This window comes from Peromyscus californicus, unplaced genomic scaffold (genome assembly GCF_007827085.1).
Source record: "Peromyscus californicus insignis strain IS unplaced genomic scaffold, ASM782708v3 Scaffold_23__1_contigs__length_62951481, whole genome shotgun sequence".
Lineage (NCBI taxonomy): Eukaryota > Metazoa > Chordata > Mammalia > Rodentia > Cricetidae > Peromyscus > Peromyscus californicus.
Window position 1 is genome coordinate 53,912,685 of NW_026294534.1, and position 14,624 is coordinate 53,927,308.

Below are 14,624 nucleotides of genomic sequence, written 5' to 3' on the forward strand. Positions count from 1 at the left end.
ACTTGGAATGGTATTTCAGCTTGACTAAATGCTGAGAGTCCCAGGGTACTGTGGTTATCTGTCTAACTGATCCTTTCTGTGGAGCACCCTGAAAAGCAAGAGCCTGAAAAACATCACAGAACTGTTGGTGTCTTCTCTTCAAAAGTCCTATAAATGTGCTAACAAGATGGCTCAGAGGGCAAGGGGAGGTGAACAAGCTTGCTGCTGAGCATGATAATCTGAGTTTATCCAAAGGACACACAAGGCAGAAGGAGAGGACTGACTCCCAAAGGCATCTTCTGACCTCCATGCACACATGTAAGTCCCCCCATGAACACAAATAAGTAAGTTAATATAATTTTTAAAACTTCTGGACCTTTCCATTTTAAAGACTTCAAGTAGAGCTCAATGACATGTTCTATAATTAGATGGCTTTGGCATTTAAAATATGTTAAAGCTGTATTTGTCCAGATTCCTTCTCAACTCCAGCCATTAAAGAAAAGCATAACACTAATAAATTATCGGATGTATTTTAAGCCCTGCTGTTTTCAAGCAATTCAGGCCAAGGCCCACATGCTGAGCTCAAGTAACCACAGAGGCAGCCAGGCGGTGAAGCCCAGGGCCAGAGAGAAATGACTTAGAAGAAGAACTCTGGGAAGCAGGTGGAGACTTTCACTCCCAGAGTCTCAGAAGAACGTGAGAGTGTCCATCTCTGGTGGATGGATATAGGGACATGGCAGCATCTTTAGGCTTCCTCGGGGAAGAGGAGGGCTTTTTTTCTGACATTTTACTGTCATGCACAGACCCCAAAGACCCTGAGTCTTTAGGCAGAAAATTCTACATCCTTAAGCCGTGATTTCTGACACACAGAACAAAATTAGCCTTGAAAATGAAAATCTTCTTTAAGGGGTGAAGATAAGATACTATGTTGAAAAAATGGGAACTTGGAAATGAGAACTGTATAAGACCATTAATCAAATACTCACTCTGAGTCTAAATGCTGTGTCAATCTTACTGTCAAAAGGGAAGAGGAACAAGAACCAGACAAGGCATTATGTGTCTTAGTTACTTTTCTATGGCTGTGATGAGACACCACGACTAAGGCAACTTATAGAAGAAAGAGTTTATTTCAGTCTTACAGTTCCACAGAGTTAGAGTCCATGATCAACATGGTAGGGAGCACAACTGCAGGCTGGCGTGGCCCCTGGTGACACTCTCCTCCAACAAGGGTACACCTCCTAATGCCCAAACAGTTCCACCAACTGAGGACCAGGTATTCAAATACATGAGTCCATGAGGCATGTTCTCGTTCAAACCACTAAAGATTCACCATTAAAAATAAATCTTGTTTATATCGTAGGTAATGAATTAAAGTTGAATTTTTGCATTGTTCTCTTTAATATAAAAGTGGCATTGGAAGCTGTCCTTTAAAAGTATATAGGCATGTCTTTTTTTAAAGATTCATTTTTATTTGTAATCATGTGTACCTGTGGCTAGGCACACATGAGGCCAGAAGAGGGTATCATCAGATCCCATCAAGCTGGTGTGACAGATGGTTGTGAGGTGCCCCACATGGAACCTGGGAGCCAAACTCAGGTCTTCTGTAAGAGCAGCAAGTGCTCTCGACCACTGAGCCCTCTCCCCAGGCCCCATTGGCATTTCTCCATAAGAATGCCCAAAGCAAAAGTATACAAACGCCATATGGCAATCACGCAGGCATGAAACAGGCTTAACTAGAGATAGCAACAGCCAGACTGGCTGGAAACAATCTCATCGGCACCAAGTTGCCGATCAGACTTCCTGTGAACAGGAGATTCTCACAGTTCTTCTGTGACGGGTAACAGGAATTATTTCACTCCTTTCTCGGAGTTAACAGGCATCTTAATGCACGTACTAGAGAAAGTGTGTGGGCAAATAACAGAGCCCAGCATCCACAGTTTCCTTTGGGGCTTACTCCTTATGGCTCATTACATTGGGCTGCTCTCTTCCCACCCAACCTCACTGCCTCCCAGCTCTTCCTTCTCCTGAAAGCAGTTTTCAAGATGAGAAACTATACAGACATCTGTGATTCAGAAGGAAGGAAGTTTGTCGCTTAGTACCAGACACTGCCAGAATCCTCCTCCACGCATAGCCCTTGTCTCAGACTAGCGCCCCCTGCTGAGCTCAGCCTGTATCCTAAATACAGAATCCTAGCACAGAACTTTGGGTCAAAAACCTGAAACTCCCCACCTCCTGGGGCCTCCTCCGGTGTCTCCACACAGGATGCATGCCTGTCTGAACTCCAGGTGTTGATTTTCATGGGCTCCACTTTTCAGATATGACAATTCGCGGGTGAGCCTGATTTGCACTTACTCACATCAGGCCCTCGGCCTATTTCATGTCAAGCTCAGACATGAATCATAGCAGGCAACCGACTGTCTGAAGTCCAAGGGTAAACAACTCTAGAAACAAACAACCGTGGTATCACCCACACAGCTCTATATAAGAACACCCACTGCAACATAGTCACAGAACACAAGGAAAGTCTTGGAGGAGCCGGCTCAGAGCAGAAGGTCAAAAGGGGGAAGGGACTCGGAGGGAAGGGGACGGTTAGAACAGCAGCCCAATATGAAGACTGTATTATCAGCAAACGGTACATTTGGGGGTACGACTAGAGTAGACGGACCACCAGAGCCAGCTTAGGAAGTAAGGCAGCCAGCAGCCTCAGTGTCCACAGGGCATCTGGAGGGTCCTGAAGCTATAATGAGATTGTAAGATCCCACTTTCCAAAATCTCACTTAGGAAAGTCCTAGAAGTCACTGACCCGACAGGGCTGACACAGCAGCACTTGGGGATAGAAGTAGGAGGATTTTAAAGGCAAGGCCAGCCTTGGCTACATAGCAAGACCCTACCTCCAAAACCCAAAATAAGTAAATAAAGAAAGACAACAAGAAAGAACAGGAGACCACGGGGATGAACTAAGCCAGGGAATGAGGTGGGAAGGAGGCAGTCAGTGATTTGATCTAACATCTAACATCAAATCCCTGGGATATTAGAGCCAATTGCTGATGAGCAGTGATGAGACCAGAAGTCAAAAGTTTGATGGTAGGATGAAGGAAAAATAAAAGCTGTTCTGAGGGAAAATATTTGTTTCTAGACCCCAGCTGAGCTTAGGATCCGAGCTACCACCTGATAAGGGGACCCAGTGAACAAGTGAAACAGAAAAGCAGGAGTTCCCTGGAGGTCTGGAAGGAGTTGGATGTGTGGAGCTGGAGAATCTTATATAGCAGCTGACCGGGACAGTTCGGGGAAGGATGTATGTGCTGAAAGTAGGTAAACATAATGCAGGACGCCGGTGAAGGTTGTGTCTCATCCAAGACAGAGTAAGGAAAGAAACTCAGTGGATTTGAGGAGCAATGGAACTGGTAGGTGATGTGGAATTTTACAGGTGTAAATTCCACAAGCCGTGCATGTGAGACCCTGGTGCCGGGGATGGCATATAAGATGCCTGACATGCTGCCAGCAGAGATTGGAGAAAAGGGGACCCGAGATTGTGGACTGCTGTGGATATCGCTCTGTATAAATAAAATGCTGATTGGCCAGTAGCCAGGCAGGAAGTATAGGCGGGACAAGCAGAGAGGAGAATTCTGGGAAGTGGAAGGCTGAGGCAGAGAGATGCTGCCAGTCGCCATGATGAGAAGCAGATGTTAAGATACCAGTAAGCCACAAGCCACCATGTGGCAACTTATAGATTCATAGAAATGGGTTCATTTAAGATAGAAGAACTAGATAACAAGAAGCCTGCCACGGCCATACAGTTCATAAGTAATATAAGTCTCTGTGTGTTTACTTGGTTGGGTCTGAACAGCTGTGGGACTGGCGGGTGAGAGAGATTTGTACTGACTGTGGGCCAGGCAGGACCAGGAAAACTCTAGCTACAAATGGCGTCCAACGGGTTAGCAAGAGTTTCCACCTAAAACCTGAGAAAAAAGATTCTAAAACGGAGCTAAAAACAGCTTCCTCGTTGTCTCTCTCAAGTTAGTGGCAGCCTGCAGGTTTGAGCTACTCTATGGCTGGTTTGTGGCCTGCGTGCAGGCCTGACCTACGCTATGTTACACAGAGGTGTCTCCAAGCTGTGCACTATGCTGTGTGTTGGATATAGTTTTTGCTAGTTTAAAACAAAAACAAAAACAAAAACAAAAAAAAAAAAAGAGGTTTCTGGGCTACACGCTGCTTTAATAAAAGCATAGACCCACTGTTTCTAAGAGTTGATGGCTCCCAGAGCTGGCCATAAACGTACCGCCACCATGTTAGGAAGCTGAGGTGGGCGGAGCCAGCAGCCACAGCACTGTTTCAGTCTTATAGTGCTGCAGTTTAAAACAATAGATTCACAAGACAGATTCAGATGGAACAAGACTTTTAAATGGTTTACAATGTATGTAAAAATGTACGTAGGCTTGGAAGAGAGAGAAAAAGGAATATATACAGTTATATAAAGAAACAGATAGTTTTTAAAAATAAAGTCTTTAAAGAGACAGTAAAGGTAGTATAAAAAATAAGCCACGTAAAGATGGATATTACACCGAGAATCTGGTTTGTGTTGTCTTTGGGATTTTTAACTGCAGAAAAACATTTGATCGTAAAAGCTGTTGAGTTAAACCAATATGTATATTTTAAAGGTACCTTGACTTCAAAATTTGGATTTAAGGATATGTTGCTTTGGAAAGGAGGCTCTGCATTTGTTTTCACAGAAAGCCAGAGGCTATGGATTTTTCCAGATTAAGATACATCAGGTTTGACCAGCCAAGACCCCTTGAAAGGTCTCTGATGACACCATGGCCCAGATGATCCAACATCCAGAACGGTTTCAAGGCAACTGGCTCACACAATACAGCCTCACAGACTACTCCACAAGCCTAAAATTTTCTTTGTGTCCCCATAAGAATACAGCGCCCTCCTCCAGCAGGAAGTAGTAAGAGAAGCTATGCCCAAATTCCCAAATATACCAAGCTGGCTTTGGAGATGGAATTGGCTCACTCCTTCTCTAAACCCAAACATATTGCTTAAAAAAAAAAAAAAAAAAAAAGGTTGAGAGATTTTTTTTGTCCCATATCAGAAGAGCCCTCTCGTGTGGGACAGAGAAAATCCAATAATTTTATTTAAAACAGGTTGATTATAAATACAATCTCTTTCTAAAGAAAAAAAAGAGGGATAGTATAGATATGGTAGGATGAAAGGATAGATTAATGAACCTACTTTTAAGGAGCAACAACTTGTTTGAAATGTTTTACATTGCTATGGATTTTAGTTTATTGATACAAATTTAAAGTTAATTTTGTTATACTATATACATATATATTTCTATTCTCATTTAAGTTATTATGTTTATGTAACTCATTTAGATTGTAATGGATAATTAAGAAATACAGATTAATAATTAGTCTTCTATGATAGTCAAACTTATAGTCATGTTAAGTTTTCTAGGTATACATAGATATATTTCAGATAGATAGGTAATCTTCAAATACTTCAAAGACCTACAGAATATGACATTTAAAATGTTTTAAAAATTTAGACTTTCTGGACAATGAGACATGTCTGCTCCTGGCAGCTCCGGTTTACTTCAGAGAGGACGGAGGAACTTTGGATGACTGTCCAGGCTACCATCTGTCTCTGTCTACTCTCGCAAGACTCCTGAAAGTTGCTTGCGCCCTTCTCCCATTTCTCAGGTAATAGTATATCATTCTGAGGTCTTTGATGTAGTTGAAGACTAGATAGTTATAATGTTCCTTATTTATGATAAAAGATAAGTTAGATATGAAACTTTAGACTCACAAATATAGGATAGATAGAATATCTTCTTTAATTTTGCCAAATACAAATAGACTAGATATTATAAATAGACTAGATAGTGTAACTGTAATTCTTGCTTGATAATTGTTTTGTTATATGTAATTTTACTATGTGAAAGTTAAAACCTTCCTTTTAAAAAAAAAAGAAAAGGGGAAATGCTGTGGATATCGCTCTGTATAAATAAAATGCTGAATGGCCAGGAGCCAGGCAGGAAGTATAGGTGGGACAAGCAGAGAGGAGAATTCTGGGAAGTAGAAGACTGAGGCAAAAAGGACACTGCCAGCTGCCATGATGAGAAGCAGATGTTAAGATACTGGTAAGCCATGAGCCACGTGGCAACTTATAGACTAATAGAAATGGGTTAATTTAAGATATAAGAACAGCTAGCAAGAAACCTGAGCCATTAGGCCAAACAGTTTAAATAATATAAGCATCTGTGTGTTTATTTTATAAGTGGGCTGTTGGACTGCTGGGGCTTGGCGGGACCTGGAGAGACAACTCTAGCTACAGTGGACCATCAGCCCTCTGTGCATTCCCCTCCGGATCTTCTGCTTAGCATGCCTCTAGAGGGTCAAGGCAGAAATGCCTACGTGTCCCAAGGTCATGCTTATTACTTCTTGTAATACTAGTCTTTTTCTTCTATCTGATCTTCATGTTCTATGTTCCTAGATCAATGGTGATTTCTGTGATACAGGAAAGGAGTGAAGTAAATTTCACAGGAAATTATACAGAGATGATCACCCAGGCTGGGGTTAAAGCAGTTATGTAGTTCATGGGAAAGAACCTGCAGCCTGGGGAAGATTTTGAGGCTTGGATAAACTGTACCGAATGTGTGGTCAACTATAGCACATGGTATGATGTGTATCAACACACTGGACTCAAATTGGCCATGATGAATAATTCAGTTTCGGAGGATATTCCAAGGGCATTGTGTAAAACTTGAGACCCTCAGGGGTATTGGCTGAAGACTGTGGATGGAGTAACATATAGATGGGATGACAAACTAGAAGTGTGGGAACCTAGACTAGGAGGAGAATGGTGGCCTCCACCAAGAAAGGGAGATGGCAACTTTAATCCAGATATTTTGATTCCTCCTGGAGGAGTGTGGAGACAACGTGGCAATGGTTGAAGTGATTGCTGCAAGCTTTACTGGGTTCCTAGATTAAAAAGAGCTGCCAGAAAAGGGGAGCTTCCTTTCATGGAAGCTCTGGAAACTGGATCAGGTCTTCCTTGGAATTGTTGGGATATAGAAGGACAGAAGTTGCTGACTTGCAGGAACAGATTTCTTGTCTGAGGTCATTATAGCCCACCAGTCATGGGGCTTGGTGTTTGCAGAGGGCTGAGGAGGAACTTACGCAGCTGCAGGGGTCTTGAGGTCGGAGCAGGCTGTGTGAGAAGGAAATGACTGTCTGCTACATTGACCACTTTTCTTATTTTTACCTTTCTTGCAAAATTGTGTGTTGCTAGCCAAGTGCTCAGAAGATTGTATAAACATTAATAATAAAAATAGATTATGCTTGCTTTGGTGTTAAGTCTGTGATAGTTCCTGTGTTTAGTAAAGGATGATGAAGAATATATTGGTGATTTTCTAAGAATAACCTTTGGAATCATGAGAACATTTTGTATTGGGTGATTTCTCCTTTTTTCTGTTTCCCTTTGCTTATGATAATAAAAGACTGAGGCCACCAGAGCAAAAGCAGAAGCTAAAGGAAGCTAAAGAAACTGCAGCAGAGAAGCTACACAGCAACAGCAGAAGCCCGAAGTGACCTGTCAGCTTGCAGGGAGCACTGTCTCTGAGTCGTTACTGCGCCTTCCAGGTATCCCATCCTTCAGACCCCCGAAATTGCTGAGGCTGGTCCCCGGCACCCCGGGAAAGCTGTGCATGTGAGACCCGAGGAAAACCATGCATGTGAGACCCAAGGAAAGCCGTGTATGTGAGACCCGAGGAAAGCCGTGTATGTGAGACCCAAGGAAAGCCGTGCATGTGAGACCCCGGGAAAGCCGTGCCTGTAAGACCCCGGGAAAGCCGTTCATGTGAGACCCCGGAAAAGTCATGTCTGTGCTACCTTTGCATTTTGATCCACAATTTTCTTCAGATTCTTCAGCAGATGGTTGTTGGGACCGCCTTCTTTCTCATTAACATACACGATCCTGTCCAGGTCCGGGAAGTTCCGGTTCAGGTCTATTCCCTGGGCATTGCTGCGGCCTACGAACCAATCCTTCAGCTCACCTGGCTAAGAAAGACAACAGAACAGCCATTGGCACTTACTCTACTGTCCATACCTACTTCAGGTCCCCATCACTGCTCTCAAAAACAATTCACTGAGGTTATCTACTACAATCTCCTCCCACACTGCTGTGTTCACTCATGAAGGTGCCCAGTTGAAAATATTTGTTATAAGCATTTTGAAAAAAAAGTATTTCAATGAATGATTTTTTTAATTAATAATAATTGTGTGTAAGAGACGTTTACCAGATTTCAATAAATGTTGGTACAAACTCACTGATCATAGGTGACCTCTTTAAAATCACACTGTCAACCATTAGAATTAAGTAAAATTGCCTCTGTGAATCACAGCAGCCTGATTTTTAAATATACTAAATAATAAATACTAAATAAATAATACTAAGAACTTAAGATGAATTGGACATGAGTCTCTTATGTGTTAATAGCTCCTACGCCTCTTACAGGCTTCTTTAAAAAGATGCATTCTGGCCGGGCAGAGGTGGTGGTGCACGTCTTTAATCCCAGCACTTGGGAGACAGAGCCAGACAGATCTCTGTGAGTTCAAGGCCAGCCTGGTCTACAGAGCGAGATTCAGGAGAGGCACCAAAACTACACAGAGAAACCCTGTCTCGGAAAAAAAAAATTGTTTCAAAATCTAGAAAACATTCTAAAAGTCTTTAAGATTAAAAAAATCAGCATGAGAGGTGATAAATATGTTTAGAATGTTTGTTATACATGTATCAAAACTTTACACCATAAACGGCATATACAACAACTATGTGCCCCAATCAAAATGGAAGCACACATATACTCTCTTACAAAGTGGTTAGTGCCAGAATCAGTGGCGCATGCCTTTAATCCTAGCACTCAGGAGGCAGAAGCAGGAGGACCTCTGTGTGTTCAAGGACACCCTGATCTACATAGCAAGTTCCAGGACACCTGGGCAACATAGTGAGACCCTGTCTCAAAAAGAAAGCCATTGGTTCTTATCCTGACACTTAAAATGTATAAATTTATTTTTATTGTAAACATGAAGAACTTGTTTTGTTTTGTTTTCTGTTCTAGTCCTTCATAAAAGCAGCGATTAAACCTCTGTAAAATACTGATCTAGTCAGGAGTCATTCTTCCTTCATTCCAGCAGAGAGCGCTATGACACCAGTTCACCCAGCTACGGGCCGTGGCCGTAGGCATTGCTTACAGTGATTCTCAGCCTTCCTAGTGCTGCGGCCCTTTAACACAGTTCCTCCTGCTGTGGTGACCCCCAGCCATAACATTATATTCAGTACTACTTCATAACTGTAACTTGCTACTGTCCTGAATCATAATGTAACTATCTCTGTTTTCCGATGGTCTTAGGCGACCCCTGTGAAAGGGTCAGTGAACCTCAAGGGGGTTGCAACCCACAGGTTGAGAACCGCTGCTTTAGAAGCAAATTTGCCCAGTCACAACTATAGATGAATCGATATTATTTATTTAACAGTCCAGCAAAACATAAAGTATTAACTTATTTACAAACTTTCTCAGCAAAGCTTCTGCTAAAGAAACATATCCTTTACGGTGTTAACTTTTTTTGTTACCAGCAAGTTCTCACAGTTGGACTATGTCCCTCTCAGACTCTCTGTGATCTCCGTGCTTTATGATGGCGTTATGGATAGACACGTACACGTGTACTAATATATCAGAAAGATGAAGAGGACGGGCCACATCCACCCTGCCGGACACTCACCTGAGATGCCGCCTTCTCAAAGCCGTCGGGGTTCAAGGAGGGCATGATATGAATTCGGGTGCTGTGGATCAGGTTGACAATGGTCTCATTCCCTTTCTGGTACTCGTTACACAGGTACTGGGCCAAGAAAATGAGCAGCTCTCGTCCAACTGCCTCATTACCGTGCATGTTCCCAATGTATTTAAACTCGGGTTCACCTAGAAAACCAAAAACAGATGGCGAGAGATATTTCCTATGTCAACAAAGAGAAGGCAGACGACACACGTGCTGTGCCGGTTGGTTTTTTATCAACTTGACACAAACTTAGAGGTATCTGGGAGGAGGGAATCTCAGTGGAGAACCTGCTTCCGTAAGACTGGCTGATAAGCAAATCTGCAGAACATTTTCTTGATTAAAGATTAATGTGGGAGCGCCCAGCTCACTGAGGTACCACCCCTGGGAAGTTGGTCCTCAATGGTACAAGGTTGAGCAAGCCATGGCGCCCAAGCCAGTAAAGCAGCACATCTCTGTGGCCTCTGCTTTAGTTCCCATCTCCATCGACCTGCCTTGACCTTGCCCTGGCTTCCTTTGATGGTGGACAGTAATGATAAAGTGTCAGCCAAACACACACACACACACACACACAAACACACACACACACACACACACACACACACACACACACACACACACACACACATTGCTTTTGGCCATGATCTTTCTCACAACAATAGAAAAGAAACTAAGACAAAATATATATTACATATCTATTAATTTATCATGAATAACCCTCTAAAAAGGAAGTCTAAGGAATCTGCCCGGGGTGTTAGAGCTAGCCAGACACCTATGACTCCATCCTTCAGTTCCCTCTCCCTGCTGACTACCTCCTGCAAATTGTGTCCACACACAGTTCCAATGTGAATGCCTGACACCTGGTGTGACTGAATTAGGAAACACAGTCATCAAGGAAGACATTAAGGTTCAATGGAGTCCCAAGATTCCTTACAGTAACGTAAGATCCCAGAACTCTCTCTCCTCTCTGAGGAGAGACCCTGTGAGGCCCCAGAAGGGGGTATCGGCCTATATGCCAGGAAGAGAGTCCCAACCACAAACCAGTTCTGCCACACCTTGACCTTAGGTTTCTAGCCTCCAAAACCCAGGAAGGGAGTGATCTCTGTTGCTTAAGGCACCAGTGCAGTCTTTTGTGATGGCAGTTTAACCAGGCCCACGGACTAATACTGATAAGATACTCTGTGCCCTAGTTGGCTATACACTGCACTCTGTTTTCTTACATACTCCTCAGCAAACATCTTAGAGAGAAATATTGTTACCCGTCTCCTATCTGCAGATGGTTGAACTGAAATCCACACTGCTTAAGAAACCTGACCGTGACTGTACAGCCTATGAGACCAGAATTCAAATCCTGGCCTTCTGCAGTAGTTAAAAGTCTATCTCTCTCTCTCTCTCTCTCTCTCTCTCTCTCTCTCTCTCTCTCTCTCTCTCTCTCTCTCTCTCTCTCTCCCCTGAGTCATAAAGATTAAAAGGAGACAGACTGTGTGGGATCATACCCCAGTACCAGTTCGTACTGGTTGACCTTCTGTAAGTCATTTCAGCTCTCATTTTTCTCTGCTTCCTCATCTTAACAATAGAGGAAACAACAGAGAAGATCAGATAAGAAGTAATTACCCAGCATAATATGGGGACAGATATTTCTATTATCATCAGGGCACAAATGAAGGCCAAAGACAGAAGTATTGCTGGAAGACTCTGAAATGGAATGCAGTTGCCCATTTCTGCTGTTCTCAGTTATATTCTGGGAGGAATCATGACTTGTCAGACACCATGGCCAAGTGGCCTTCCCTAATCCTACCCGTCTGCTCCTTTCTGCATCTTCTGCCTCAATTTCTGCAGTGGAAAGAATTTTCCTACTATGAAAATCATGAGGACTGCTCCTCTGGATATTAAAAGAGACATCGCAATCTGTCTCTGTCTCTGTCTCTGTCTCTCTCTCTCTCTCTCTCTCTCTCTCTCTCTCTCTCTCTCTCTCTCTCTCTGTCAGGAATTTATTCCACAAATATCCTTTGACAAGGACTTCAGACCATCTGACTGCAGTGACTCCTCACCGTGCAAGCCTGCTCCTGTATGTCCCCGTGTGTTCTCCTCCCGAGTCTACGCTAATCTTAATCTAAGGATCAGGTAGGAAGTGGGTCAATGCTATTTATAGCCAGCTCATTCTGTTGTCCTTTGAGGAAGAGCCTATAACTAAACTACCTGCTAGGGACCGGTCTAGGGGGATGGGGGGAGATAGGAAGGATGGAAGATGTTCCCCTTGCTTCTGGCCTTACACCACACCTGTTTTTCTTTCTGTGGAAAGTGTGCACTTGCTACCTTCCCTTACTGTGTGTAACATCTGTACCTGACACCTTCCCTTACTGTGGGTAACAACAACATTTGCACCTGACACCTTCCCTTACTGTGTGTAGCAACATCTGCACCTGACACCTTCCCTTACTGTGTGTAACATCTGCACCTGACACCTTCCCTTACTGTGTGTAACATCAACATCTGCACCTGACACCTTCCCTTACTGTGTGTAACAACATCTGCACCTGACACCTTCCCTTACTGTGTGTAACAACATCTGCACCTGACACCTTCCCTTACTGTGTGTAACAACATCTGCAAGTGACACCTTCCCTTACTGTGTGTAACATCTGCACCTGACACCTTCCCTTACTGTGGGTAACAACATCTGCACCTGACACCTTCCCTTACTGTGGGTAACAACATCTGCACCTGACACCTTCCCTTACTGTGGGTAACATCTGCACCTGACACCTTCCCTTACTGTGTGTAACAACATCTGTACCTGACACCTTCCCTTACTGTGTGTAACAACATCTGTACCTGACACCTTCCCTTACTGTGGGTAACAACAACATCTGCACCTGACACCTTCCCTTACTGTGTGTAACATCTGCACCTGACACCTTCCCTTACTGTGGGCAACAACATCTGCACCTGACACCTTCCCTTACTGTGTGTAACATCTGCACCTGACACCTTCCCTTACTGTGGGTAACAACATCTGCACCTGACACCTTCCCTTACTGTGTGTAACAACATCTGCACCTGACACCTTCCCTTACTGTAGGTAACAACATCTGCACCTGACACCTTCCCTTACTGTGGGTAACATCTGCACCTGACACCTTCCCTTACTGTGTGTAACATCTGCACCTGACACCTTCCCTTACTGTGGGTAACAACATCTGCACCTGACACCTTCCCTTACTGTGGGTAACAACATCTGCACCTGACACCTTCCCTTACTGTGTGTAACAACATCTGCACCTGACACCTTCCCTTACTGTAGGTAACAACATCTGCACCTGACACCTTCCCTTACTGTGTGTAACAACATCTGCACCTGACACCTTCCCTTACTGTGTGTAACAACATCTGCACCTGACACCTTCCCTTACTGTGGGTAACAACATCTGCACCTGACACCTTCCCTTACTGTGTGTAACATCTGCACCTGACACCTTCCCTTACTGTGTGTAACAACATCTGCACCTGACACCTTCCCTTACTGTGTGTAACAACATCTGCACCTGACACCTTCCCTTACTGTGGGTAACATCTGCACCTGACACCTTCCCTTACTGTGTGTAACAACATCTGTACCTGACACCTTCCCTTACTGTGTGTAACAACATCTGCACCTGACACCTTCCCTTACTGTAGGTAACAACATCTGCACCTGACACCTTCCCTTACTGTGTGTAACAACATCTGCACCTGACACCTTCCCTTACTGTGGGTAACAACATCTGCACCTGACACCTTCCCTTACTGTGGGTAACAACATCTGCACCTGACACCTTCCCTTACTGTGGGTAACATCTGCACCTGACACCTTCCCTTACTGTGGGTAACATCTGCACTTGCTACCTTCCCTTACTGTGTGTAACAACATCTGCACCTGACACCTTCCCTTACTGTGGGTAACATCTGCACCTGACATCTTCCCTTACTGTGGGTAACATCTGGTTGGGGCACAGAAGAAACCGCTGCAGGGAGAAGGGAGGACCAAAAAGAATAGAGGTAAGAGAATGGAGAGAGAGGAGAGTCAAGATGGAAGTAGAGAGGTGAAGGAATGGAGATCAGAAGACAGGAAGGAAGGGAGAAAGAAGATGGAGAACAGGGGGAGAGATGAGATAATACAGACATGGATGGTAGAGAGAGGGGAGAGGCTGGAGAGCAAGAGGAGAAACCGAATTGAGAGAGAAGAGACAATGGGGAGAGACGAGGGGATAGGGAGAGGATGGAGAAGGAGGAAAGGATGAAAAGCTATAAGCTGTGTGAGAAGACTGTGGGAGGAACCCTGGTCCTCACCCTGCATCACTGGGAGGGGTGAGCTTGTCCCACATCTCAAAGAGAGGATGACTACACTGAATTTTTCAATTCATTCTCTGGGTTTCAGTTTTTCGTCAGTTAAAGGAGAAATATTAAATTCACATCGCTTCGCCAAATTGGCCCCATCTGCTTCAGGCGGGCAGTTTATTTTGCAGTTGAACACAAATGCTTTGGTACTGAGCACATTCTCTTCAGTTCTGCCAAGGGCATCACTGTTCCCTGTTCCACACTTGCTTGCATCTCCTGGTTTCTTGATCAAAAAAAAAAAAAAAAAAAAGGAAAAGAAATACACTATGGTTTCTGGTTTTCATCTGTGCAGGAGACTCCTCTCATGCCAACTCTCCCCCAAAATGTCTATTATGCTTGTGAGTAGATAAAACCACACTTTGGGTGAACAGCGTTGTTATAGTGATAAAAATACAGCACAAGAGAAGGAAAGTTACCTCTGACCCCAGAGAC

General features: G+C 43.9%; 1 protein-coding gene across 1 annotated transcript in view; it reads right to left on the bottom strand.

Annotated features, from left to right (window-relative positions):
- Positions 1-14,624, bottom strand: part of Cpe (carboxypeptidase E) — a 102,269-nt gene that overhangs the window by 21,196 nt on the left and 66,449 nt on the right. Inside the window, exons 2-3 of the mRNA XM_052752356.1 lie at positions 9,765-9,961; positions 7,878-8,045 (exon numbers count right to left, since the gene is read on the bottom strand). Of these exons, the coding sequence (XP_052608316.1) occupies positions 7,878-8,045; positions 9,765-9,961 (365 nt within the window). The remainder of the gene's footprint in view (positions 1-7,877; positions 8,046-9,764; positions 9,962-14,624) is intronic.